Here is a 27,483-nt window from a genome sequence, read left to right on the forward strand (position 1 = left end):
CTATGCAACTGCATTCTATCCTGCACCACTCAACTACACCACTTCAAAACAATCTACTCAACGCCACTCTGTACCACTCAACTCATTGCCACTGTACTCTACGCCACTCTACTCTTAACCTCTGCACTCTACGTCAATGCACTTTCCACAACTGCACTGTCACTGTAATCTAAGACACTGCACTCTACTCCAAATCACTGCACTGTACAACCAATGCTCTCTATGCAACTCTCCTCCACTGCACTGACTCAAGACTGCATTTTCCACCACTGATCTCTATGCCACTCTATCCTGCACTACCCCACACCACTGCACTCTGCCACTGCAGTGTATGGCACTATGTTCTAATCTGCACCACTCTATGTCTTTGCACTCCACACTACTCAGCTCTACTCTGGGCCACTGCTGTCTGCATCACTCAACTCTAAGCTACTCTACTCCGCACCAATCTATACCGCTCTGCACAACTGCACTCTACGCCACCACACTCTACTGTAATCCTTGCCACTCTAAATCTGCGCCTCTCCAAGGAACTGCATTGTAAGCCACTGAATTCAATGTCACTGCACACCACTATACTCTGCAACATTCTACACTAATGCACTCTACACGAGTCCACTCTACTCTGCCCCTCCAGTGTATGCCACTCTACTCCACACAATGCCACCCCAATGCACGACACTCTGCCACTCCATGCCACTATCTTTTAGCCATGCTGGTATACAACATGGCTAAAACACATTTGCAAGCCAATATCTCTCGCGTAGGCGAGACCTATTGGCTTTGCCAATGCTGGTTTAATCCTGCAATTCAATATATGTGAGCGTTTTTATATTTGTAACTTGCAATCAGTACAGCCGCTTTAGCTTGATTCAGAAAGCGGTAGGAGACAGAAGATAGCATGAGGGGAAAAAGCAAGGCAAAGACAGCTATATGGATAAAGGAACTCAGTATCACATAGACCTTCCAGCCAAGGCTCTCATCAACCCACACGCTGCTAACAGCAGCATGACAGCCCAGACAATTGACATCCACAACACTAGCAGCAGAGACAGAAGGTGGTGAACAGAACCCATAGAAACAGTAGCCATAGCAACAATAAGAAGATGGTGAGAGAAATCTCAAAGCAACGTGCAGCACAGCATAAAATGGCTGACTCGAGCCACGAAGAGTGATTCGATGTGTGTCGGGAGTGGGGGGGGGGGGGGAATGGTAGTCCCACAGGGTATGGAAAAATAATCTATTAAGAAAAGAGGTAAAACAAAGACTAGCCAGATAGCAACAGACAGAATTTAGGTCAATAGCAACAAGCACAGAGATGACGTCTCACAGCAATGGAACGGAGATGGATGTTGGTCTCTTAGCAACAGCGTGAGATTGAAAGTGGTCCTATACCAACTGGTAGAGGATGAGAACGGTGTTTCTATGGCAACAGGAGAAGTATACTAGACGTATAGCAACATGGAACAAGGAGACATGTTCCATTTTCTACGAATTGGCCATTCGCTGACCATCTAACAGTAATAATGTCCGTACCACACATCTCCATCCAGACAGCAAGTGCACTACAAGGCAAGGCATATTACCTTAAGTGCTAAGGAAGGCCATACAAGTGGGGTCTCTGCATTGGAATAGGGCAGTGTGGACTAGAAAGCAGGGGTGTTGTGGCGACAGTGCAAAAGGTGCCGTGTGTATTTGGAGTATTGCAATAAAAAGGAGTCCTGCAATAAAGGCAGTGCATGCCGTGGCAGTGTTGTGCGGTAGCACATGGTATTGAGTGTGTGCACTGAAGACATGCAAGAAATTGGGGATACTGTGATTCAGTGCAGGGGTCCGAAGTTGTGGATGTGCTGATAAAGTACATGGGATTGGAAAGTGCTGTGAGGTAGTGTCTGGGTTTGGGGGTGCTGTACATGGGAGGAGGGTTTGCAGATGTGATAATGGGGTTGTGTATAGAACTAGTGCCTTGGATTGAGGAATACTGTGAGGTAGGGTGGATAGGAAAGGGGCAGGGAGGGTGATAAGGTAGCACATTTATCTGGAGATGCTGTGCATATGAGGGCGTTGCTGAGGTAGTGCACGGGAATAGGCTTAGCCCTTGATATAGTATAGCATTGGAATGGGCAGTGCTGTGTGGTGGAGCACAGAAATAGTAGTGATGTACATGGAATAAGGGGCTATGCTGGTGCAGTGCATGATATGGGGTTATGCTGTGAAGCAGTACTTGGAATTGAGGGTGTGCTGTGAGGCTTTGTGCAATAGCTGGTGCACATCGCATCCCTCTGCAGAGGTATAGCCTACATCTGTCATTACCACACCCGTGGAGTGCTCAGGGCCGTCTGAAGGTCACGTCTCCATTTGGAAGACATACATTCATGAAGGAGTCTCCATGTGGATGCCGTGCCTGAATCACCAACTCTCATCCGTGCCACATTTTGTTGCATCACTTGGTATCCGTGTTGCATACAACTAACATTGCTATGGTCTTGTGGCTCCATGATGGCATTTCATGTAGTTGTAGGATTTCCTGGAGTTTGATGAGTGGCAATTTCAATCAGAAATTGTGTCTCTCAGTGGCAGTGTATCCCTGTCCCAGTGTTAGTCAAATTATCTCCAAGCCCTGTCTGTTACTCTCTCGAATTTGAATGTTGTTAGCGGATGGCAGTTCAGATGCACGTCACCTTGAAGAATGCAACTGGACAGGGTGTCTTAAGAGTAGAGATGGTTTCTGCCTAAACTTCGGTTTTACTCTCGTGAGGTTGGCAATCAAGCGAGCCTACTGGGTGCGCCACTCTGATTTTGCCTACACAGAGCTATGAGCTTGAATATCAAGGAGACCTCCAACATGTATCCTGTTACCAAGTGAGAGTGGCTACAGCCTTCAGAACCAAAGGTAGGAGGTACCCAACAGTGGCGGAAGTACCAGTTTGTACTAGCAGCACAGGTCTTTCACTTGTATGCTGGCAAAGTCCATCTCAGCCTTTTAGGATTGCATTTACCCTCCTCCTGCACCTCCTCTGTATAAAGCCTGTATGTTATGGGGGTGAAGAGGTTTCTGCTTCATTCGCTTTGTCCCGCTGTAGAATTATCTTGCATTATTTAAATGTATCCCTCCAGTCTCTTGAGTTGTGGCCATCTTCATATGCATTGGAGCAGAAATGGTCATCCACTCTAGCGTACATTCATGTTTCATCTCAACAGAGAACTGGTCTGTCTTGAGATCCTGGGCTCAGACGCAAATCTTGTAGGCAAATAAGACAAGATGCTTCTGCAGTACTGAAAGAACAAAAGCTTTTAAATTAGTCAGACTGTCCCTTTGGCTCTGGCATCCCATCTGGACTATCGGAGCAATACATGTGCTTGACCCGTCAGACTTGACATCCAGGAGGCCTGCACGCTAATGCAGAAAAAAAAATGAGAGCTACAATGGGTTGACCAACTGGAATAGAGTTCTATTCTAGATGGAGGAATTATCTGGATCCACTGACACCTTCCCCTACCACAGACGGACCCTACCTACCAAGTTCACTGCTCCTTGAAAGCTGCAGCACCACGGACTCACGTATGCCACAGACTGAGGGGGAATGCAGTGTTATGGTTCCAGATACTGTGGGTTACAGATTCACCCCTAGAAGGGTTTGCACAAACGAATGAGTCAGGGGCTGAAGAACTCCCAGTGAAGTACATAAGCTGGGGCGCGAGATTTCATCATATGCTAGCTGAGTCAGAGGCCATGCCAAGGTCAACAGACCACGATTCCTAAAATCTTCAGTCTAAATCACATGCAGCAGAGTCCTTGTCTTCCTCAGGGCATGCACTACTTAAAACAGGTATACCTAAACGTGGGTCCCAAGCTCATTGTGCCATTTGCCTCAACCTTCACCCTAATGACAAGGCTCAGATAGACTGAATCCAGACTGCAACTGCAACTGCTCCCGTTTAAAAGGGACCTGGCCTGTCAATGCAGGCTACACTGTTCCCACTGGAGGTGGGCTGCTTTGCATACGACTGGCATATTTGTGAGATGCACGGTGTTCCCGTTCAGACAAGGCCTGGCAGTTCAGGCTAGAGTGTTCCTACTGGAGCAGGACAAAGGCTGATTTGCTTATGGCTGGTTCCTGTCAAGAGGTGTTATTGGGTGGGGTGCCAAAAAACAATGGATTGGACTGCAACAGAGTAATTGCCAGTGACCGAGATAAATACAAGTAATCTACCAATCACAGGGCTACATTACGCTCGGTTTCATCATGTTGGGAGAAACGAGGTGCAGGAGGACTGGAACACCAGCTTTACACAGATTCCTTCAAACACATTAACGAACGGAGTTATCACCTTCCACATGATTATGCTGCGTTGCCTTACTCCAATTAATGTGGCTTGGAAGGACGGTTCCCATAGCAACAAGGAGCCCTGTACGTTGGAACACTGCACCCCTCCCCACACAACCGGAAACAAAGAATGCGTGGTCCCCAAAGGACATTAGAGAAGCACTCTGTGCCCTGGAGCCAGGAGCATCCCAATTCCGCAGCCCATCCTGCGACATGGACGCGGGCCGAGGAGCTGTTACTGCAAATAGGAGTCAGGAAACACGGTATGCAGCTCATCCGGTTCAAAGGTTAGGCGCTGCTTCAAAAGGGCATTTCAGAGGGAAGAACCAGATTGAGAATGACGTGCTAAAGAGGGGCAGATAAATGACCTTCTGGACGGTGGAGGCGCCATATCATATGATTAAAAGACCTTATTCCAAACGTCGACTCCCACTATGTTGTCAAGTTAAGTAGATGTGTAAGCTTGACGATGCAGTCGTAGGTGATGCAGTGGATAGAGTATTTTGCTGGGCTAGATTCCCGAGCTGGATGTAGTGCCATTTATATAGCCCTTTGGAGCACCAAGTGCTGCTAGCGTTCTATACGCTGGTGGACGCTGCACCCCTCATGTCATTTTGGGGGGCTCCTTTTCGCCCTTAGAGAAAGTTATTAAAAAGTGCTGCTAGTACAATAGGCCGGGCCTGTTAAAATGTCGAGATTAACATAAGCGGTCCTCGCACTTGGGCAGTGTGACGTAAGTAGGCCGCAGTTTCCAGGTCACATGCAGCTATTCACAAGACACGATTCGAGATTTTTTTAACCCCCCCGAGGGAATGTGCCCTGTTCTCCAGCCTGGGTGGCTGGTTGGATTGAAAATTCTTTGATGTGCGCAGCAGGGCTTTGGTTCCTTTTCACTTTGCTGCGCCACCCGCAGCTTCCCTCCCTCCTTTAACAGGAGCTCCACAAGGGAAGGTAACCCCGAGCTTCTGCCCCAAACGTAAAGGTAAATTAGCGGGAAAAACAAATCTATGCTTCTACCTTAGGCCATTATTTCGCTGTACCACAAAACGTGCAAAATACAGTGAACTAACCAGGGTGCAGTGGACCCGAATACAACTCATGGCCCGTTTAGCCCAGTGTCATAACAAAGGCACGGGCAGAGCTGGGAGGAACCCGAGCTCCAGCCCTCCGACCTCGCCCCCCCAGCACCCTGGCCCGAGAGCGCCTAGTGAGTCTGGAGGAGGATCCCTCCACGCTCTTTGCAGGGGGACCCCTCCAGTTTCGTTAGGCCGCTGCCTAAACCTTTAGTTACATGGCTATAGAACTAGCCATAATTTGGGTGCCGTGCAACGCTCTAAAGCTACGGATTGGTTGCCTCCTGTGCGCTAAACCATTGGCATCGCGTCTGACATACACAAAGAAGCCAACTAGAAAATTGAATTAGCCACATGTCTACACTGACTGCTTTAATAATTAATCTCCAGTGAAGTGCAGAACACAACTAATCCCATACGGACAGCAGTAACTGGGTGGAGGCGGTTGGCAGAAAGCAGCCTGAAAGTCGACCTCGAAGATGGGGACCGGGGGATAAAAAGGTTATTAGTCTATCCATCCAGAAGCAATCGACTTAGCATCCACGGTGGCCAAAGGGAAGAACATATCAGAAAAAAAAATGTAATGGGACACAGACTCCGCGCAAGAGAGCGTGCACTGGCATTGCAGCAAGGCACCGTGCCCTACCCAGCCCCAACGTGGCAGAGCAATACAGGGCGCAGGTACCGGGAACGGTAACCTCGACTGGGTAGGGGAAAAGTGGTCTCAGCGCAGCTACGCGATGACACTGGGTCAAAAACATGCCATTAAAACATTGATCACAGCGCCTTAAGTGAACAAAATCTGCAGCAGATCCGAGGGGAAAATCACCAGTCTTTGCCTATATGAGGGAAAAAAAACATCGTCAAAGGGAAAATTATTTTTTGGCCTTAAAAGCAGTTTGCCATAGCAACCCCTGCCACTGAAGGGAACTATTTTGCGTGTAGCTATTTCTCTTGTTCAAGTAGTACACCAACACTCACACTAATGTTAACCAATGGCTGAAGGCTCCCCCCCCAGTGCAGTAGCAGGCCTAATAAAAAATTGGGAATAGGATGAAGAGGGCTAGCTGAAACCACTATGAATATATATTGCATGTATAATTTTAGTAAAATTTAAGTTCTTCTAACGCCAGATCTAAAATGGCTAGTGCTGCTACAAAACTAAAGCAAAGCACATTATCCTATCAAGGCGGTTGTTAAAGTTGAAAGTACCAGCACAGTGGTTAAAATCCATAGGCAGCCGCCAATGCTTGAGAATGTAAGCGTTAGCTGGATCCTTCCGGAGCGTATAGTATTCCCCAGTTGCTTTGTAGTTACCTTTCAACCAAGTCCCCTTCATGCTGCATAGGGAAGAACTGGATTTACAGTGGCATGCTGACACATCCCATGTGCTCCATAGTGGAAGCTTCCAACAGCAGGAGTCCTGCCTCGCGATGGCTCGGACACAGATAGGAGCATAGGAACTCGTGGCCCTCGAGGGGCAGCACATGCTGTCCCTGTACAAGGCAGGGTGTATCAGAGTGATGTTCCAGGCTAACATTAACACATCTTGAAAACCAAACCAGTGCATAAAGACATTTACTAGAGCAATGCACTGCCCTAACCCCTTGGCTCGGGAATAGGGATGCCAGCACATTGTTTCACCTTACTCAGGGTCTCTTCAGGCGTATTTGCCGCTGCTTGCATTGTTCTAGTAAATAATGTCTTCATGCACTGGTTTGGTTTTCAAGATGTGTTAATGTTAGCCTGGTAGAGATTTGGATCTGAAATACCAGCTCCTCCTTCACGCCCATAGACCTGTGGCATGTACAGGGATAAAAGGCAGAAAATGTGAAACAAAGTTTTATATTTTACAAGTCAGCCAAGAGGCACTATAACCAGTGCCACTTCAGTTTGCAGCAAGAATGAAGCAAGTTATGCAGCACTTTGTGCTAGTATTAGGTCTCACTGCAAAACTGCCTCGTTGGGAGAGGCCTTTTGTGAACTTCCAGTAAGATATAGCACACCTAGTGCTTGCCACTGGGAGACGGTTTTTATTTATGGAGTGCTTGCCTTCCTCTTTTTTGTACCGGCCCTGGTGTATAGCCTCTTTCCAATCCTTTTGACTGGTTTCTTTCCACTGCTCGCTTTTTAAAATAGTTTAAGTTTTGTTCGAGACAGGAATGCGCTGTAGCTTGCAAGACATTGTTCGTGTGCATGGGCTCAGAGCCCGCCCGTTGCTTACCACTGGTTGGCTCACTGACTCATTTCCTTCGTTGGTCAGTGTGTGCCGGCTTCACTTCCTCATCGAGTCTTTGCTCTTACCCTGACCCCAGTACTCCTTCCTTGTTTCACTCATTCCACTGCTCACACGGAGATCTTTCAGTTGCTTGTCATTTTGCATTCCCCATTCTACCTTCTCCCCAGTCGTTGCTGGCCCATTTTACCCCCGCCCCCACCAACCACCCCCTAAACACCCGTTTCATTCCCCAATCGACTCCATGCATGCATAATTCCTCCTCTTGTGCTGCTTCCCCTTTATATGCCAGCCCCCACACTATGTTGCACCCCTATCAACTGGTCTGTAAAAGCTACACTAAGATTTTGGATGGGTTATGGTGTCATTTTTGTTTTATCTCTTGCGTTTCACATGAAATCACAAGTCTTGGCAAACAGGCTTTTATGGTTCTGGTGGAGGCAAAATGGCCATCACAATGCACTCAACTGGCTGGCAGAAGGTTTACTTAGCATGACACTTCCACTGGGGTGGGGGTCGTCTATAAATCTGCCCCCCTGGGCTACTTGAGAAGACCAAATGGCTAAATCCTGTGGGGCGGTAATTGGGCCTTGGCAAGTCTTTCACTATGTTCTGCAACCTCCTTACATTCTGTTCAGCTCCCCAAGTGAACACTATTTAAAAAAAAAAAAAAAAAAAGCGCCATAAGGATTGAAAATGTTAAATTCATGTATAGGATTTGAGATACAAGATGGTTTGATTCCCTCCAGCACTGAATTATTTTTTGCCTTACTTTTAACACTTGTAGACGGTTAGGGTACAAGTGACTTGTAGGTGGATGGGTGAGCGAATATAAAACCCCGTAATAGTCACACTTACTATGTTCGGAGTCCTGCTGCGTCACCTGGAGACCTGTGGGTTGCATTGATCTTTTGGTTTACAACAGAGGAAGTAGGTGTTACCTAGTAGGCCATTGTTATTTGGAGCTGCCGAGCCTTGCCCCCAGTAGCTATCCTTTAGAAATGTTGAGGGTTGCCACAGAGAATAAGAGATGGCAAAGACATGAAGTCCGAATAGTTTAGGTCCAATCAGAAGCCTCAATTTGTGGCTAAATCACACCAAGTGTACACTCGTATCATTAGTAAAGCAGAAAAAAAGCACACCCTAAAGCTTTTGACTCTTACAGAGAAGTTAGGAGTTCTTAATTTATTGTATGCTCTGTACTGGGGCTTCCGTATTAAGTAGGAGTCTTCAGGTGTGAAAAAACAAAACACTATTAAGCTTGGATTCTGTGTTTAGAGCTATTCACTCAACAGGATAGAGCTTCTTTGGCTGATGGGTGTCCTCCCACCTACCCTCGAGCCCCATTAGGATACTCTTGTTTGAAAAACAAATGCAATCTGATGATCTCTGGGTACTGAGAGGGCAATACATAAGCCTTTGCCTATTGACAGCACAAGCTTTTACAGTGACCCACCTCCTAGGTGGACTTCTGTAGTGTCCCTTTAAGCCCAATTAAAGGATTCCTCCTTTCATGTGCATCTTGCTTTACACACCCCATAAAGCGCGTCCTCTTCAGGGTGCCCACTACTGAATCCACTCCCTCCCGAGGGCCCAACACAGCAAACCCAACAATGCCTCCCAGATCCCCCCACCCACCAAATCGCAGCACAACCGCAAGAAGTAAATCAGAACAAATCGAGGTTTTTTTTTTTGGTTTATGTGTGAATAGTTTACCAAAGTTGTACAAAAATACAAGTATCAAAATGTCATCCAGTACAAAAAGGCGGCAGTTTCAGCAGCAGATTCTGAAAAGAAACATCATAAAGTGAGCCATAAAGTGACAGTGAGGTGCAGACCTAACCTTCCTTCAGAGGGGGTGCGTCCTGCTCCCACCCCTCAAAAGCACATTACTGATCGCACAGCCATGGTGTCCCCTAGTGATCAGTGTGCATAAAGGGGCTCCTCAAACCTTGCATAGATACCTTCACCCCTCCCCAAAATAAAAAAAGATAATGGGTGCAAATTACACCTAACAAGGGCTACCCCACCTCTGTGAGTGGGACCCATTCCTTTAAAACAAAGGAAATAAAAAAAAATAAAAAAAATACCCTTAGATTGCGAGTCTTTCACTGAAGTAAAGTTGGGGTTGTCAGGGGCAGAAGTGGGAGAAAGGCTCAAAGAGTATCTCAGTGCTGGACTACATACAATCATACGGTTAATGCCCCCCCAAGAACAGGGACAAGTTAATGACCTCCAAGAACAGGGACAAGTTAATAGCCATGGCCCCAGACCTCTTAAGATTATGCCCTCACCTTTTCCAAATACCCATAGGAGAATGGCTGATTATCTCAAGAGGAGTAAGATCGTAAGTACGTCCCAGGACAGGGGTAAATTGTTTAAACTTGTACAGTAAAAAAGGTTTGAAGTAGTGGAAGCCAGCTCAGGAAGTTCGAGTTGTGCAAAAAAAATGACAAGTTAAACTGATCGAGGTCCCAAAACAATGAAGGAGGTGATATGAGGGTTGGGCAGACTATTTGTACCACTGCACCCTTACCAGCCCAGTGCGTGGAAATAGACCCACTACGCCCCTTGGTCCCCATTGAAAAAAAAAAAAAAAGAAAAAAAAAGTGGGCGGGGTATCAAAATCCCTCCCTGAGAGCCCAGATTTCTCTACCCTAAGCTTGAAATAGTTACTCCTTTTGTTTACAACACAAAGAGGCCATGCTGGCTAGTCCTGGCAAATGTTAAACTGAAAGCCCAGCTCCCATAATCCCTCATGAGGTTAAAGGTCAAATCAGCCGCAACGAAAATCCTCTGGACCTGTGCAGGTCAAGTGCAAGAATGGCTTCTATTGCTGTTTTTTGTTTTTTCTTCTTTGAATGTGGGAGACATAGGATATCCAGTTAAAGAGGTTTTCTTCAGCAGTACGTGCAGTCTTAATAGTTGGGACAGCCCCGAATCCAAATTGCTCCTGTGTGCATCATGGCGTCAGCAGATTTCGAGGTTGGTGAGCCCGTGGGAGGAGTCCAAGAAACCAGACATGGAGCACAGTAGGCCATCAGTAGAGAGCCCTTCCCAGAAAGCTCCAGTGTGCTAGGCTACAACGCCCCAGTGTGCCCAGGACCCAGAATGCTCCAGTGTGCGCACTCTGAGGCAGAGGGCCGGCTGTGACCGCTTTTAATGTCCAGAACGTGCAAGTTCCTTACAAGGCGCGGTCTGCCCACCTCACTTGGCTTTGAGACGCAAAATCAACTTGCGCAGTTGGCGCTGACGGGCCTGCAGCTGCCGTTTCTCCAGAGCCAGGCGCCTCTCGCGGACAACCAGGGAATGCAGAAAGGCCGTAGCCTCGCCCAAGATCACCACTTTGGGGGTCTTTGATGTGGTGGCTAGGCCAGGCACCTCGTCGCGCAGAGCCAAGAAGCGGGAGCGCAAGTCATACCTACGCTTCCGCTCCATGAAATTATGGTTCTTTTTCTTCACCACCTCTCCATCCGAGCCAGAGCTGCCACAGCCGCTGCTGCTCCCTTTGGGAGACAAGGGAGAGGGGGTCTCTGGGGTGTCCGGCGGGGACAGGAGCGAAGAGGACAGTGTCTCGGTGGGGGATAGTGGTGGCTCTTCCTGCTCCACTTTCACTGGGGCCGCGGAGTCTGGGAGCTGCTGGCTGGGGGGCTCCTGGGGCATGCGGGCAGCATAGTTGTGCTGCTGCTGGTGGATGGAGATATGGAAGTGCTTCATGCATGGGTCCAGCAGGTCCGCTCGTACCGTGATCATGACTGGCTGCCGCGCCTGCCGCGCCTGCCGCGCCCGGCGCTTCTGAACCGTCACCACGTCAATCTCGTCATCGTCGTCTGTGGGGCAAGGAGAAAAAAATCAAATAAAAAAATGGTCATGCGTTTGTACAGAAAGTGGCACAGGTTCCCAATACATTTTCCCTAAAATCTTCGAAATTAAATTCAACCTTATTTACCCATCAGCCATTGAAACTATCCTTTGGGGATACAGCTCACCGGTGAATTTCCGTTTTCCAAGAACTCAACCGCCCCTCCCCAATTTCAGGAAACTTCTAAAAACTTGTAAGTTCACCTTCGCCGGCCTAAACCTCATACGCTTGTCTGAAGACTGTTTCTTCTACTTTAAGGTATACAACATTTGCTTAATTTTTCCACGTCTCAGTCCACAAATATCCAAAGTAAGCTATATTGTTTTGTATTAACCTCACCAACACCTTTTAGTGGCAGGATGGCTATTAGAAACACGCGGACTACATATGGGCAGACATAAGCATGTCTCCCCATCGACAGTAACAACCATTGTAGCAAGCAAGACCACACTGCACTGTGGTAGTGACGAGCAGTGCAATGCCCCCTCCCAGCACTGTAGACAGTGCTGAAACGAATCTGGACAAATAACGACCACCATCTCCAACACTGCAAGCTGCATTCAAAACAAGTAACCGCACAGAAAAGTGTTCTGGTTTGAACTTTGAATCATTATTCAAATACGAAACCCCCGATTCGTTGAAAGAAAAAAAAAAAAAAGTGCAGTTTTCTGTACACAAAGCATTGGTGAGAACGTAACGTGCGACAATTGTGTACTTTTGAGATGCAAAATTGTTCCTCGTGCTTTAAAGGGACTCGATAGCAGGCACAATGACACTTTAAGTACCATTATAGAGTGATAACGATAGAACACGTTTGGGCGGAGCCAGAGACCACTGTGCTCTTTTAAAGGTGCAACCTTGCCTGTCTGGATTTACCATCACAAAATATTTAAAATATGCAAAGACACTGGCGTAGACATGTTAATGAACACAACACGTGACATATCTTCGAAATAGCACAATTCACAAGTCATTAAAGGAGGAGTTACATTCTTAAAACTGTACGAGGGCCACAATCCACATCTAAAGACGTAAACCGGTTTTTGACCATAGGGCGATTACCCCGGTTCCATTACCATAAGTAAGGGTGGTCGTAAGTAAGCAGCCATTATAATAGCGGTGGGAGGGAGTCGGCAGAGACCCATTAAGGGAGGTACAATCTGCACATATCCCGCCAAACAACCGGTTCTGAACAAAGCCGACGGAGAGCCCCCCACCCAAAAAGCTCCAGGACTCAGCTGCTGCAGGGAGGCGGGAGGGTGTGGGGGAAGGGACCTCTGCGGCAGATGAGTCTTTTGTTCGGCAGCTTCACACATTCCTTTGTGCCTTGGATCCCCGCACACCCCCCATTCAAATTTTAAACAAGCCCTCCAAAAGTATTACACCAAGACCCTCCCTGCATCAAAACAAGTGCCTGCTCCATTCACTATCACATGCCTCACTCCTCCCACCACAAGGACCCCATAATCAGAGGCAACGGAGGGGAGATATTGTGTAATAAATAGAGGTGTACTAGTACTTTCAGTCGGGTAATGTGGAGTGTCTGTCGGACTTCACTTGGAATTAAAAATACACACATTTTTTCCACACCGATTAGTTTGATGCACATTGCGTTTCAGGTACCCCTAAACATCTGCACTCCTCTTTCCACTAGCCCTTCAGCCACCACTTCTCGCCTGCTTGCTTCTCATAGAATATATTTTAAAAAGCAGTCCGAGTGATTGTTGGGAATCTGAAGCTCACACCCTCCAATCATACTAACCAAGCCACGCCCATCATCAACACACCACGCGCCTTATACTACCACAGCCCCCGCCGCGAACCCAATACCATAGAAGCCAAGCTCCTGATCCCCAACAGTATATATTCCCGCGCCGTCTTCGTCCCGTGGACACCCAGTCAGAAGAGTAACAACCTCCTTCAGGCCCATTCAGCCTCAGCACTGTGAATAATGAGACATGGGAGTTAAGTCCACCCCAAAAGCATTCTGCAAAGGGGGCAGATCCATTTTGTGTTATGGCACCCATTACTATAGCTCTCAGAATGCAACACCCGCGACCCTATCACCACCCCGTGTATTTCTATACTACCTCTCCCAATAGGCCACACCCTGACATCAGTTGCCCAAGCACCCTCATGCCACCCCACCACTGGTGAGAGCACGGACATCGTAAGGATTTCGGAGGCCGTGGGCAAAGTGTTTTTAGGGAGCCCACGCTAGAAACATTTTGCACCAGTGATTCAATTTTAGCTTTCACGTCCTCTTAAGCCATGCCGCTGACACTGCACAAACACTGGTGTACATACTAAATGTAGTTATATCTAATTTTCAGAGATAGTGTTTCAGTATTGTAACAGCAGCGCACCAATACTATTGCAAATAATTTGTGTCCCCCTCCCACGTTTCTCGTATGTGAAATCATGTTTTTGGGGGACGGGGGTCGGGCACTTAGCCGATGCCTTAAAACGCCTCTGGGTAAGATGCGCCCGACCCCCTCCTCTAAAGGGGTAAGGAAGTGATTACAAGTAAGTTTAATTGTGTTTGTTTTCCATCAGTCACACCCAGCAGTTTACATAAGAGCCCTCACCCCACCACCCGCGTCAGCCAGAACCCAGGCTGGTGGGCGACCGAGAACCCGTTGCGGGGGCATGGGAATCTTAGAGTGGGAAGAGAGAATCCTTATCAAGCCTCTGACGACTCGGGCTCTTATCTTTCCGAGGGCGCTACACTGAGCACAACTACAATGATAAATCAGAAAGCCCATCATTTCCAGTATCTGAAATTAGAGCTATTAAGTGATATATAAACAGACACGACCCACAACTTCCGGTCTCCGTCCGATACCGCACTGCGTTCTCGGTGTCCACTGAGGAGCAGGTGCTCATTTGTGGCACCAGTGAGGAAGCAGAGATGGTCCCGCGAGCGCCCTCTGCTGCATCTCACGCGCCCTGGGGACGGTCACAAACAAGCCTGTCTGCAGGGGAGCGTGCACTTCCTGCGACTGTCCGCGCCCTCGAAGCCACGTGACAGCAAGTGCCAGACACGGCACCCACTGGCACTGGATATCACGCAACGCAACGCGCTCACACCACTGGTCACCTCACATTGTACATGCAACATTGCGAGGGGATATTTGCCACTTATTTCCGCAACTACCAAAGTAGCTCCCTTACCCCACCAGAGGATTAGGATTACTAGCGTTTTCTCAAATAGCCATTTGCTAAACTAACAGTACAGAGCGTTTACCCTGCACCTAGGTTTGATAAAATGTCAATAGACCCATGTATCCTCTTGACTAGGTGTTCTGTCCTACGACCATGTAAAACGCTTGGTTGTCGATAACGTGGGCAGCGCCACGTAAAAATAAAAAACGCAATAAGCGACGTTCTCATTAGGGAGGCTATTTTAACAATATACTGAAATGGAAGTTGACCACTGCATGGTGTATATAAACTAGGAGCCCCCGTTAAGTGCGCTTGTGGCATCCTTTCCCAGAATGCATGGGAAGAGAAGCCCCTGGAGGAAGACATTCCCCGTGGGCTCGCCTCTCCCACTCGTTGCACACCTGGCCTCGAGAGTACAGCAGAGGCTAGGACTAGGTGGAACACCCGCAGTGGTCCCGGGCACTGGCAAGCCATCGGCAGCATCCTAGTCCATAGTTTTTCGCCCACCACTCCGCCCCAGGTGGGCAAGCTAATACAAACAAACCAACCTTAACAGTTGAGATCGGTTAAGCACACTCACCCCACGGCATCTGGGCGCTATGTTCCGTCATAATAGAACAAAGCGGGTTTTGAGCTTGCACAGCACACTCGACCACATACTAGCTGACCAACAGTAACGGACAATGTTCTGGGCCTGGCCCTAGTGAAAGATTAACGGGGTCTAAGAGGCCAGAGTGAAGATTCAGATTCACGGACGGGCAAGAACGTCGCGCTCAGTCACCAGAAGCCTTGTCCGACTCGCAAGGCTGGGCCGAAACTTCAGAGCTCGCGCCGCCAAGGTCGGAGGCAACTACACATCTGGAGGGCGTTATATAGTCAGATGCTATGAGGCTTATCAATTGACCCTTGAAGTCACCAACTGAACAAAGTAGTTCACCAATGCTTACTAAGCACTGTACACAAAAAATATACGCAACCAAGTTGAGGGGACCCTGCTAACAAAAGTGTTTGAGGTCAGGGACATCTTAAGGGTTTCCAACAGCTTCGAATTTATAATGCAATGCCCTTTTTGACCAGGTCCGAGAGCACAAGCAAAATAGTCTGAATTCTAAAAGTATTCATTCATATTTATTATGAAGGGACAGCAAAACGTGTTTTCAATATTATAATCGAGCAGTAGCTCACTAATATTGCTCATAATCTTTATATCCTCTCATTTCTCGTATGTGAGATCCTGTTTTGATCTAGAAGAAACTTTAAGGCCCTTAACCTCACCAGCTAGTCAGCAGTTTCTATCTGTTGAAAAGCACCCGCGACTCCAGGAGAAAGTTTCAACACTTGGGAGAGAGAAAGGGCGGGTCGCACATGCACGTGACCTGAAGTGGCTCTGCAGGCCCCCACAGGGAGGGGCGAACACAATGTTCGGTAGCAGTATTCCTGGAAAGGCTGTGGCAGGTACACCAACAGTTGTGCAGTTCAGTGCCAGCACGCGTGGGTAGCCTGAGATCGCTCTGCACTGCGACCGCCCAGCGGCGTCAAGGCGCTTGTAACTAGCATTCACGGGTAGGTCGCACAAGCAGCCCCCCCCCCCACACTACGCGTCCTAGCCAATGACGTTAGGTACTCAAGAGGTACTGAAACCGGTCCTAACACAAGGTGTAAAGCCTACAGCTTTCCAGGTGAAGGCAAAACTCCAACGGAAGTCAAACCCAGCCACCCATGGAGTCCACGAGGCCCCATCTTAAACTGTTCCCACACACGATGTGCTCACACCTGTACGTGGAGTCCATCTGAGACTACCGCCCCGGTGTACCTTGGCCCACCCGAGGGTCACACACATGCCGCCACGAGGCATTATCCCACCAGAGGCTGACCAGAGGAGACGAGGAGAACTGGCGCGGGAGGCAATGGCCACGTGCTTATTCCAAATAGCGCGTGCAGAGATGGGCAGTATCTATCAGACTAAAGTTACTTTTATCAACAACCCAGTTACACAAACTGGCTCCTACTCGGGGTTGCACTCACCGGCCGCCAAAGGAGGGACCCCTCCTAATAGCTTTCAACTACAATGGAGGTCTCAGCCACACGCTTACTTCCCAACATTGTCACTTCCTGCCCAGTCATGCATGGGGTTAAAAACTTACTCAAACACACTTGACAATTATCCACTCCCCAGCTTTATACCTTTACCAGTATTCACTGTCAGATATGCTCACACAGCCCCCGTCTCCCCTCAAACAAAACTTGAGGCTGTTTGTCACTCCACCCCACCCGCTGGTGGATGTCAACTGTATGAGGGGCCTTCGAGTGTCACCGTCGCAAGCAGCATTCCTCCTGCTCACTCTATATTTGACGTTTCTGGTTACCAGCTTTCCCATTACTCCCCTGGTCTCCACATGTACAGGAGCTCTTACTGTGGCCTCAGTCTATCCTTTGTTTCCGACCACAGTGTTCTGTCTCCCACTGGTACCAGCAGAACTCTTGCTGCAAGTTTCCAGTTAGCATGTCTGTTTTCCAGCCTCAGGATGCAGCTTTCTCCTCGGTCCATCCCTGGTTCCCAGCCTGCCATAGTTTTCATCTTTCTGGTCACCCAAGTCTAGCCGAACCACTATTTCAGACAGGGTCACTGGAATTAAGAGATTTTGCAGTCGCAGCGTTTTACGAATAACTATGTATTTGCCTCACATGCCGCATAATCGAGTGCCCTAATTCAACAAGCCACATTTTAGTTCCATAACGTCTTTCACACAAGTTAACTGTTCATCTTTGTTGCTTACTTGTATACTAGAGTGTCAGCCTACTTCTAATGAAGTGAAACCGGTGCCTAAATAGGGATTTCATGAAAAAGACATAACGAGGTAATACTATCAACAAGAGCTGCGTTATTTGGCCTTTTATTGCCACAATTTAGTAACCCTGCTGCAATTTGGCCCTCCAGTGCCGCATAACTAATGCGCCCTCATAATAATGCTTTCCCTGTAGAAATAAACAGTGCTCCTTTTTCGCCCCTGCTCACCCAGTACTGTTTGTTAATGCGGGTTCAGCTTTACACTGGCTTTGTAAGTACTAGCTGTTCCTGGTCGCCCCTGGCCTCCAATTTCAGAAGTGCATTTAATAGTTTTCATTCAGAACCCATCTCTGGTCGCCAGCGTTACCCTTATTTTGCATGCAGACTGAATCCTCATGCTTACCAGAGTCACTCGGGGTATCTGATCCAGACGAGATGGGGGGCTTTGTATCAGGAGGAGGCGTGCTAGGCAGGGCAGCCGGCTCCGGATTCTTGGTTACCGGGACTGGTGCAACAGGTTCGGGTTTAGGCGCAGGGAGGGCTTTAGGGGTGCCACCCGAGAGCCGCTCATTGAATACCTTCTCCAGGCACCCACGTGTGGAGAGGCAGTCCCCCCACATGCAGTCCCTGAGCAGCACCATGGAGCTCATGGCCCCAGTCCATCTTCCTGTCCCCTTCATGGGGGGTGAGAGATCCCATCCCAGATCAGCTCCCAGGGGCGCCATGCCACCAGCATCTCCACTCGAGCGTCCGGACAGATGCCGGGGACTGGGTACCAGCTCAAATTTTTTCCAGATATCCTCGCTGGGAGCCACTGAGCGGGAGGTGTCCTCTTCGAGATCCGTGTCGTAAAAATAGAAATAGTGCTGAAGAGCATCCAACTCCATCCTGGAGCAAGACCTGCGGAGACAAGGAAGAGAATCAGCCAGGGAAGGAGCCCAGGAAAACTAGGAAACGGGTAGGAGGGGGGCAGGACAAAGACAACCAGGAAGAAAGTGCCAGCCCGGGAAAAACACGGACTGGGTCAGACCCGAGAAGGGGGCGAGATCATAGCAATGAGCACGGAGGCGACACATACAACATTTCTGAAGAGGGAACAAGGAAGAAAGCCATGCAAGGACTTTACCAAGATACATGCAAGAGTTTGACATGTGGCGGAGACACCACAGAGAGAGCACGCCGTTCAAGAGAAAAGATAGTAAAGTGAGAGCCACATTCAGAAGGCAGAGGAAGGGGGTGGAGAGCTGGCGATCTTGTAAAATTGGGACTCACGTGCAACACCGGGATAGGTCTCTGAAGGAGACAACGGCGTGTAGAAAGGGTAAATATTCTCACGAAGAGACCGCTGTGAGCGAGCGGCATGATAGACTACCCACCCTTCTAAATACACTCTTAAACCCCCCCCCCCCCCCCCCCAACAACAATCCCGAAGACCTCACCCTCCATCAGAAAAACTGAAGCCCTATTAATTAACGAAGCTTATAAGAAACGCTTTGGGAACCCTTTATCTCCGAGAAAAGCACCCCGCCCCCGGTTCTTTTCCTATATGAAACCGTATAGTACGCGAGCCTTCCAAAAAGCCCGCGCGGAGACACTATTTCAAACACTGCGACTCTAGTAACCACTTTTCGCCGGTTCGTACCGGCTCGCCCCACGCCGGTGGTGCCCAGTCCCCGGACCCCCTCGCTCGTTTCCCTGCTCCCGTCTCTCACCTCTGCCCGCGCTTTCTCGCGTGCTCTGCTCGGGAGCTTTGTTTCAGCGCCGACTTATAGCAGCTGAGCCGGAGGCAGGCGAGCCAGGACACTCCCTCATTAATGCTCCCGCGCCCCTCCCCCGCCCGAGCACATGTTGGAGTCAAACAAAGAACAAGCAGGAAACTCACCAGTGAAAGACAGAACCGCGCCAGACGAGCCCATCCGAACAGCACCGAAACGGACCGAGCACCGCCCGTCCGGAAGTGACCCACCCATGCCGAGCCCCGCAAAAGGGACTTCTAAAGAACCGGACAATGCTGATCCAAATCGGATCGATCAGAACAAAGCTATCATGAATATACAGAACTGAGCCCAGTCCGAACCTGAAGGAACTGAGTCCACCTACCATAACTGGACCCAAGTCAGCCGAACCGAACAAAGCCTTTTAGAACCGAACCATACAGAGTCGAACTCAACAAGACCAACGAGAACTAAACCATCCTAAAAGAACCGTGCAGGGCCGAGCCAGAAAGCATCCGCACTAACTGAGTGAGACCCGCCAAACACAACTAACACCAACCCAGCCCCTAAACTCAATGAGATCAGCCAGAACCACAGACATCACACATAAACACAATCACTTACAAACACTCCCAGTAGAACCGAACCACCTTAAATCTGTTATCTGTACCACCAAACAGAACCACAGGCAGCCCTTCTGAGATAACAGCCAAGCTACTGAGGGCTAAGTTATAACGAATCGAACCACGTGGAGTAATACTTAACAGGCATATCCAGATCCAAACAGTCAAAAATGAACATAATTATGTAGGATCGATCAACACAAAACCGAATCGCTCCAAACGTTATTACAATGCAAAGGGACAGTGCCAACCAAACAGAAACAACACATGCCAAACGGAGTTCGGAAGAACGGAATAGGGACTTGGGGGGAGCGAGTGCTTGCCCGGTCACCCCCCAGGCAGATCGGGCATCAGTGAAAGAACCCACCACGCAGGTTTGCGATTGGGCAGTTAGGGCAGAAGGGCAGGAGTAATGGGGGCCTTATAAATAAAGGGCAAGGTGTGGGTGACCTCTTTGGCCGTTTTGTCACACCCAGGATAGTCGATTTTGGTATTTGTGCGGTAGGCCTTAGATTGTATCATTGGTTTTGATAAAGTTTATTAGGCGTGGATTGTTAGGTTCTTCAAACATTAAAAATGTTGCAGGATGAGGGTAGAGAAGATCTCCTCCAAGATGGTGTTTTGGAGCAAGCTTGGGTGGGTTGAAGGAGGCCCAAGAGAGCATCATCTAAGGGCTTGGCGGCAGCAGTAATCGCATGCGCGTCACTGGCTCGTACAACAAAAAAAGTTAGGCAGAAAAGTGTAGCGGGTCGGAGGATTACTGCTTCGCCGGAGCGCGTTGGTGCAGATAGGGATAATGAAGGTTGCGGTTTACTTGGTGAGAGTTCAGGCTGTCGGAGACGCCTTTTTACTAAAATATGCAGGTGAAGGTGAGGCCTGGCTTGGTGCACGGCAAGATGGCGACTCTTTCCTGAGCTCTGGAGAGCCCTCAGGGAGATGCCAGTCTGAACTCCAGCAACTGTTCCTGCAATTAAATATAAAAGTGGTTAAACTTCAAACATTAAGGAGGAAGACCATCACGGCTGAATTTGACACACATTGGCGACCCGCTCCTTCTAATCTGCTCTGTCGCATGCCTCGCATTACTCTAAGATGGCGGACTTGGATGCAGCCCGGCACTACAGCGGGATTGTATGCATGTCACCCACACCAGTAGGGAAGTAATATGCACCCTGGATGGAATAAAGAGGAGCAGAGCAGCCAACTTTAATGATAGTTTTTCGCTTGCCTGACATTGTGGCTGAACGGATCTACCATCTCTGCAACTCTGTGGGCTATATCTCTGGAGCTAAATGAGGCCTGTTGGAGGTGCACGTCACCAGAACGATAGCCCACCCAGTCATGAACTGCACACTGATCTGTGAGTAATGCTGTGATATACTTGGCGTAGCGCATAGGCGCCCTTGCTCCCTGTTACATATCGATCCACGCATATTTGGTGTTTAGGTAAACAGTCCTGAGTTGGAGTTAATCTCCTTGTGCCACGGTGAGTGGATATGCTTGCTAGTTAATATTGAGTCCTGCCTAGCATATGGCCTGGGCTGTTCTTACCAACTTAAAGGACTTGTACAGACTTTTCGCTCACACCTGTGCTTGGGCTTATGGATGCAACGTTGCTACTCATTACCACCCACAGAGGCCCATAGAGGCCTTGTAGCTAGGCCTTGCGCCTAACTTTCTACCTGTGCAGCCCTTGCGCAATTGCGCCCTGCTTAGTGGTACGTTTTTGGAATTGAGTGGGACCTGCTCTTGTTGATTTGTATATATGAGTCTACTCTAAAGAAATGCCACTCTTACTACCCATTTCAAACCCCATATGTGAAACAAGCATTTGTCCACAGATGACGTTTAACAGCATTCCATCGACTATGGAGATTATTGAGGCTTTGGGACTAAAACGCTAGGAGAGGGAGTGTCTTAAGAACAAGTGCCTCCACCTGTTAGTACCATAGATGTTCTGGAAATAGTTCTAGCACAATCTGAAAATGTCCAAAACTATAGATACCACCATGAAAAACAGAGAATCCAAGGTGAATTTAAAATGCACAAAACAGTCCCCACCCATTCCAGACTCTCCAGTCAAAAATATATCAGACGTGTCCTGTCCCGTAGATGTTATTCTACATAAACTGAATTCAGCGCATGACATTGCACAAAGCACCAAAACAAACACAGACTTACTACAAGTAGAAGTGGCGGGTATTCGCAGAGACATTAAAGACATTACAATAAGGATTTCCGCTGCTGAGTCAAGGATTAGTGTGATTGAAGACTTCAACAATGGTCAATCTAAATGAGGCTTAGAAAAATCAGTTGCGGCATTGAAACAACAACTAACAGAACAAGCTTCTCACAAGACTATGCAAAGGAAACAGCAATACACCGGAAATGCTTTCTAGCCTTAAGGAAAAGACTAACAAGTGAAGGTATTGCATTTGCTTTCTCTGGACCCTCTAAATTCCGCATTACCTTCAAGGACCGGGCCAAAATCACGACCTCACAGAACTTGCTGCAATTCTTTAGAATTTCTCTTTGTTGCTAAAGCAATATCACATCCTCTTGTTATAGTTGTATTTCAAGCTTCTTGTTTATGCTAGAATTCTTTAGAGGAATCACAGTCCTGTATCCCAAGGTAATTTCCTCGATGGGCTGTTGCTTCCGTGATGTACACTCTTTCTGGTTTATGGTTTGCAATGCAATTGCGGAGTGCACTTTCCTATCACCACAATTGCTCAATAGATCTGTCACAAGTCTCCTCTTTGCATGGACAGACAACCAGCCTGAACTATTCAGGTGTTCCAATTATAGTTCAATACCGCCACAATTTGATTTCTTAGGCCTCTAGAAAGTGTGGTTTTGGTAGCTCTGCATACTCACCTGTCACATAACACTGACATATTGTACTCATATAAGAGTGTTATTGGAGTCACTGCTGTTTATTGCTACAATTTTTTTTCTTTTATAATGCATCAGCTACTACGCTTGTACTTCTTATAATCTTGATTTCATGCTTTTTTCTCAATGTTTGTGTTGATATCCATCAATCTGAAGTATCTCAATCCCTTTGTTTCTCTCTGGGCTTAACGCCAATTCGGTTACATTCTTCACACACACTTAACTCCACACTTATAAAGAGTTATATCTAAACTTTCCACTGTTTAAAATCTGCAGGAACTTTTTCTTTGTTTAATTGATAACGGGCCTGAGGCCATTCTCGTGTGAGCAGGGCTATATGCTGTGCTCCTCCACGTTTCCCCCCACTACACCTTGGGCCAGATGTAGGAAGCATTTTGCATGGTGCAAACTGCGAAAATCGCAGTTTGCGCCATGCAAAATGCTCATCGCGATGCTCATTCACATTTGGCGAGTCGGTACTGGCTCGCAAAATGTGAATGCGACTCGCAAATAGGAAGGGGTGTCCCCTTCCTATTTGCGTCTCACACCGCGATGCCAAATTGCTTTGTGACCGCGAATGCGGTCGCAAAGCAATTCGCAGTTACCACCAGTGTCACACTGGTGGTAACCCATTCGCAAAAGGGAAGGGGTCCCCACGGGACCCCTTCCCCTTTGTGAATGATGCCAAAAAGGTTTTTTCAGAGCAGGCAGTGGTCCAATGGACCACTGCCTACTCTGAAAAACGAAACCAAATGGTTTCGTTATTTTTTTTGTTTTGCAACTAGTTTTCCTTTAAGGAAAACGGGCTGCAAAATAAATTTAAAAAACTGCTTTATTTAAAAAGCAGTCACAGACATGGAGGTCTGCTGTCTTCAGCAGGCCACCATCCCTGTGAGTGCAGGGACTCACTATGGGGTCGCAAAATGCGACCCACCTCATTAATATTAATGAGGCGGGTCTTTGCGACCTCAAAGTGAGACGCACGACTCGCAATTTCCGAATCGCAAATGCGGAAATTGCTACATCTGGCCACTTGTCTCTTACAGACACCCCTTGTTGGGAAGGGGCTCAACGATGGCCTGTGAGACAACAACTCCCATTTACTGTTTTAATTGTTATACCTGTTGTTTGCCCCCAACTCCTCAGTCCTTACTCCCTTATCCCATTAGTCCATTCTCTAGTGGTAGAGACTTCTATACCATGTATCCCTTACACGTGCTCAGGGCTGATTCCAGCCTGCACCCAAGGTTCAGACCAGGTTTGCCCCCAACCACTTTACCAATCACCCATGACTTCCCTTAATGCGTTTTCACTAAACACAAAATGATTAAACCACCCTGTAAAAATAACAAAAACCTTGGATTACTGTAAAAGTCTTGTATGGGACATTGTACTGCTGCAGGAAACAAAAATTTGTGATGGAGAGGCACTCTCAATGAGAAGGGGCTGGGTAGATAATGTGGTAGGTCTAGATGCTTTTGGGAAGAAGAATTGTGTGTTTACTCTCATCTTGAAGGCTTCGGCCCTATCAGTGATTTCTGCTGAACATGACACTTTTGGCAGATTTTTGTTCACTAAGATGAGTGCTGGGACACAAGATCTATATGCATTGAACATGTATACCCCTAATGCAAACGATCCAGTGTTTTGGACATCTATTAATAGAAGCTGACTAAACTATCGGCCAATTCCAAACTGATCCTGGGTGGAGACTTCAATCTCCTAATGAGCCCTATCCTAGATCGCCATTCAGCGGTCAACTTTAGGACCCCCAAATCCCACCAACAAATGCCTAACCTTTGCACTATGCATTACCTAAGAGATGTTTGGAGAGTCCATAACCCGACCAGTAATGACTTTACCTTTTTCTCTCCCCTACACTCTAGTTTCTCTCATATTGACTATCTTCTGGTCTCTGACAATCTTCTTCAGTCCACTTCAATGGTTAAAATCTACCCTATTTTGATATCTGATCACACTGCAATTTCAATGTCTATCCTAAACATGTTAAACAAAGGAAAAACTAGGATCTGGCGTACAAACAAGGAAATCTTTGGAAAATCCAAAAGATGTAACAGATATAAAAAAAAGCAGTTGACTTCTTTAGAGAAAACACAAAATCGGTCTCTTCACCCATAGTTCTCTGGGACGCGTGTAAATGCTCGCTGAGAGGCCATATCATAAAACGGATGTCCAATAAGAATCAGGAGGTTAAAGAGGCTCTCAAAAAGCTTGCTACTGAAATTAAAAATAGAGAGGCCGTTTTCAGCCAGACGAAGACTAAGGATATACTTAACGAGATTAAACTACTAAAATATAAATATAATTCCATTGTCAGTTAAAGAGTCTACCTCTGGTTCAATGCCCAAAAATCCAAACAACTCTTCCTTAAAAGGGCTGGTAAAACCTTAGCGAATGCTCTCAAATTCAAGAACGTCTCTAATACCATTACACATATCAAAGCTCCAAGTGGCTCTCTCAAAAACAAAAAAAAAGAGATCTTAGATATATTTAAATAATTTTATACTAAACTGTACACACCCAGGGCCCCTTGCCAGAAGCTTGACTGTGAAAGTTTCCTGCGCAAACTTAATAGTACTAAGCTCTCAAAAGCTGCTAAATCTCAGCTGAATAACTCCATCGACTATGCCGAAATTTTAAATGCTTTCAACTCCATCTGATTTGGAAAGGTTCCAGGCCCAGATGATTTCCCCATTACCTTCTATAAAACATGCCAACACTCCCTGATTGATCACCTCAAAAGTACCTCAGGTTACATCTTTCTTTAAGGTAGCGTCTCAGGTACTGCGGCGGGTCCCACTATTGTGGTATTCCCCAAAGAAGATATAGAACAAACTATCTCCCCATCTCGTTGCTCAACATGGAGGCAAACTTATTTGCTAAAATTTTGGAACAGAGAATAGAAACATTTATTCTGAAACTCATCCACAACTCTCAAACTGGCTTCATTAAAGGTAGACTGGCTGGAGATAACATTCGTACTTTTTGCCATGTCATAGAGAGGGCAGGGGTTTCCTCTATCTATGCCTGTTGCAGCGATCGCGCTCAATGCAGAAAAGGCCTTTGATAAGGACTACTGGCCTTTCCTTCATGTGATCTTGGTGGCACATGACCTTGGGGAATCGTTTATTAATTTGACTATGTCTCTGTATGCCAATCCCAGAGCGAATAAACTGAGAACTTTCTTCCCCCTTTGATTTACATCAAAGCACCAGGCAAGGATGTCCTCTTTCTACGCTCCTCTTTCTACTTGTTATCAACCTATTGCTCCTTCTAATTGACTCCTCTCCGGAGATCAAAGGCTTCCAATTCGACTCCAAATCTTATAAGACTGCAGTCTACTTGGATGACATCCTCGCCTAATCTGACGTTGTGGAACAAGCGATGCCTGCTTTTAACTAAAATTATAGAGGACTTCTCTCGAGTCTCAGGATACACATTCAATTAAGACACTTAGTGGAGACCCTCTAAATAAACAAATCCCAAACCATTAACAAGGTCAAAAATCTGCTTTCTTCTTGGTCACCCATGCATATCTCCTGGTGGGGCAGGCTCCAGACCCTGAAAATGATATTTACCCCGATTGTAAACTTACCACCTCTGTGCTTCAATTGAGGCTATCTAACACTTTCTTTCATACAATCGACTAACTAACATAAAATATTCTATGGAATGGGAAGAGGGCCAGAATCTCCTTCAAAGCCCTAAGACAAAACTCTTTTGAAGGAGCTTGTAACCTTCCAAATTGGACTCTCTATCAGTCCACTTTTCTTGCAACACAGGGTGACTGTTGGCTATTAAATGGTGAAACTGACCCCCGCTGGCTTCATATTGAAAATACCGTATGCGTCCCCTTCAATCCCTCTGCATACTTCACCATGACGAAACTCAAACCCCTACATTCCCAACGGATTCCCTCAGACACTGCATGTGCACTCAAATCCCTGGATAAACAATCACAAGTTCCAATTCATGAATCTATAATGACTTCACTATGGCATAACTGTAAACTTAAAATAGATTCTCCAGATACTGTGGTAAACATCTAATCTGAGATCTTTATGACAATAACAAAGAACCGTACTTCTTTGCTGCTCTCGCAAATTGCCATGGACGTCTCAACATTGATTTTTATAGCTTTCTAAAACTTAAGGTCAAATTAAACAGACTCTCATATACTATAGATAAATCTATTATACATCATCTGAGGTCATGGATATCATCAGGACATCTGGCCTCCAAAATTTATAAGGCTTTAACCTTCCTCCCCGACACAATCGGATTTGGCCCTCTACGATAAATGGATGCAACACCTTAGTCCTGATCTCCTGTCCCATATCTCAGAAGATGACTGGTCAATGATTGGTTAAAATGCACTTTATAATAAGATTGTTCCCACCCAGACTCAATCTAAATTGTTCACACTGAACTTTCTACATCGGACCCCAGTTAAGCTCCAATGACTGAAACTAAGAGACAATGACAAATGTTGGAACTGTAACTCTGATTCTGGGTCATAAGAACACATGTTCTTCCAATGCCCCCTTTTAAAACCCTTCTGGAATCCTATCTAGAGCCATCTTATTTCCCTGTTTGGGATACCCACTACTTTGAATTTCCCGCTGGTTGTACTGGGGCCATGGAGCAACCCCAAAGCCTTTAATCTTAACCACAATGCCATGGTGATATTAGATCTCCTCTTAACAATCATGATTAAAGTCATTCTTTCAGAATGGACATACTTTAATCACATATCATACCATAAGTGGTGGGCATG

General features: G+C 47.1%; 1 protein-coding gene across 3 annotated transcripts; it reads right to left on the bottom strand.

Moving 5' to 3' along the window:
* Nucleotides 1-9,316: 9,316 nt before the first annotated feature.
* Nucleotides 9,317-19,263, bottom strand: MYCL (MYCL proto-oncogene, bHLH transcription factor). 3 transcript variants are annotated; one of them, XM_069223431.1, is made up of 3 exons: nt 19,165-19,263; nt 17,856-18,352; nt 9,317-11,467 (listed from the first exon to the last, which is right to left on the bottom strand). In XM_069223431.1, exons 2-3 carry the CDS (start codon nt 18,337-18,339, stop codon nt 10,845-10,847), a joined length of 1,107 nt encoding a protein of 368 aa, XP_069079532.1. In that variant the 5' UTR covers nt 18,340-18,352; nt 19,165-19,263; the 3' UTR covers nt 9,317-10,844. The 3 variants fall into 3 exon arrangements, with proteins under 3 accessions (XP_069079532.1, XP_069079533.1, XP_069079534.1); XM_069223432.1 differs by having other exon boundaries at nt 19,095-19,173; XM_069223433.1 differs by lacking the exon at nt 19,165-19,263 and adding an exon at nt 18,725-18,830.
* Between the last annotated feature and the right edge of the window lie 8,220 nt (nt 19,264-27,483).

This window comes from Pleurodeles waltl, chromosome 3_1, assembly GCF_031143425.1.
Source record: "Pleurodeles waltl isolate 20211129_DDA chromosome 3_1, aPleWal1.hap1.20221129, whole genome shotgun sequence".
NCBI lineage: Eukaryota > Metazoa > Chordata > Amphibia > Caudata > Salamandridae > Pleurodeles > Pleurodeles waltl.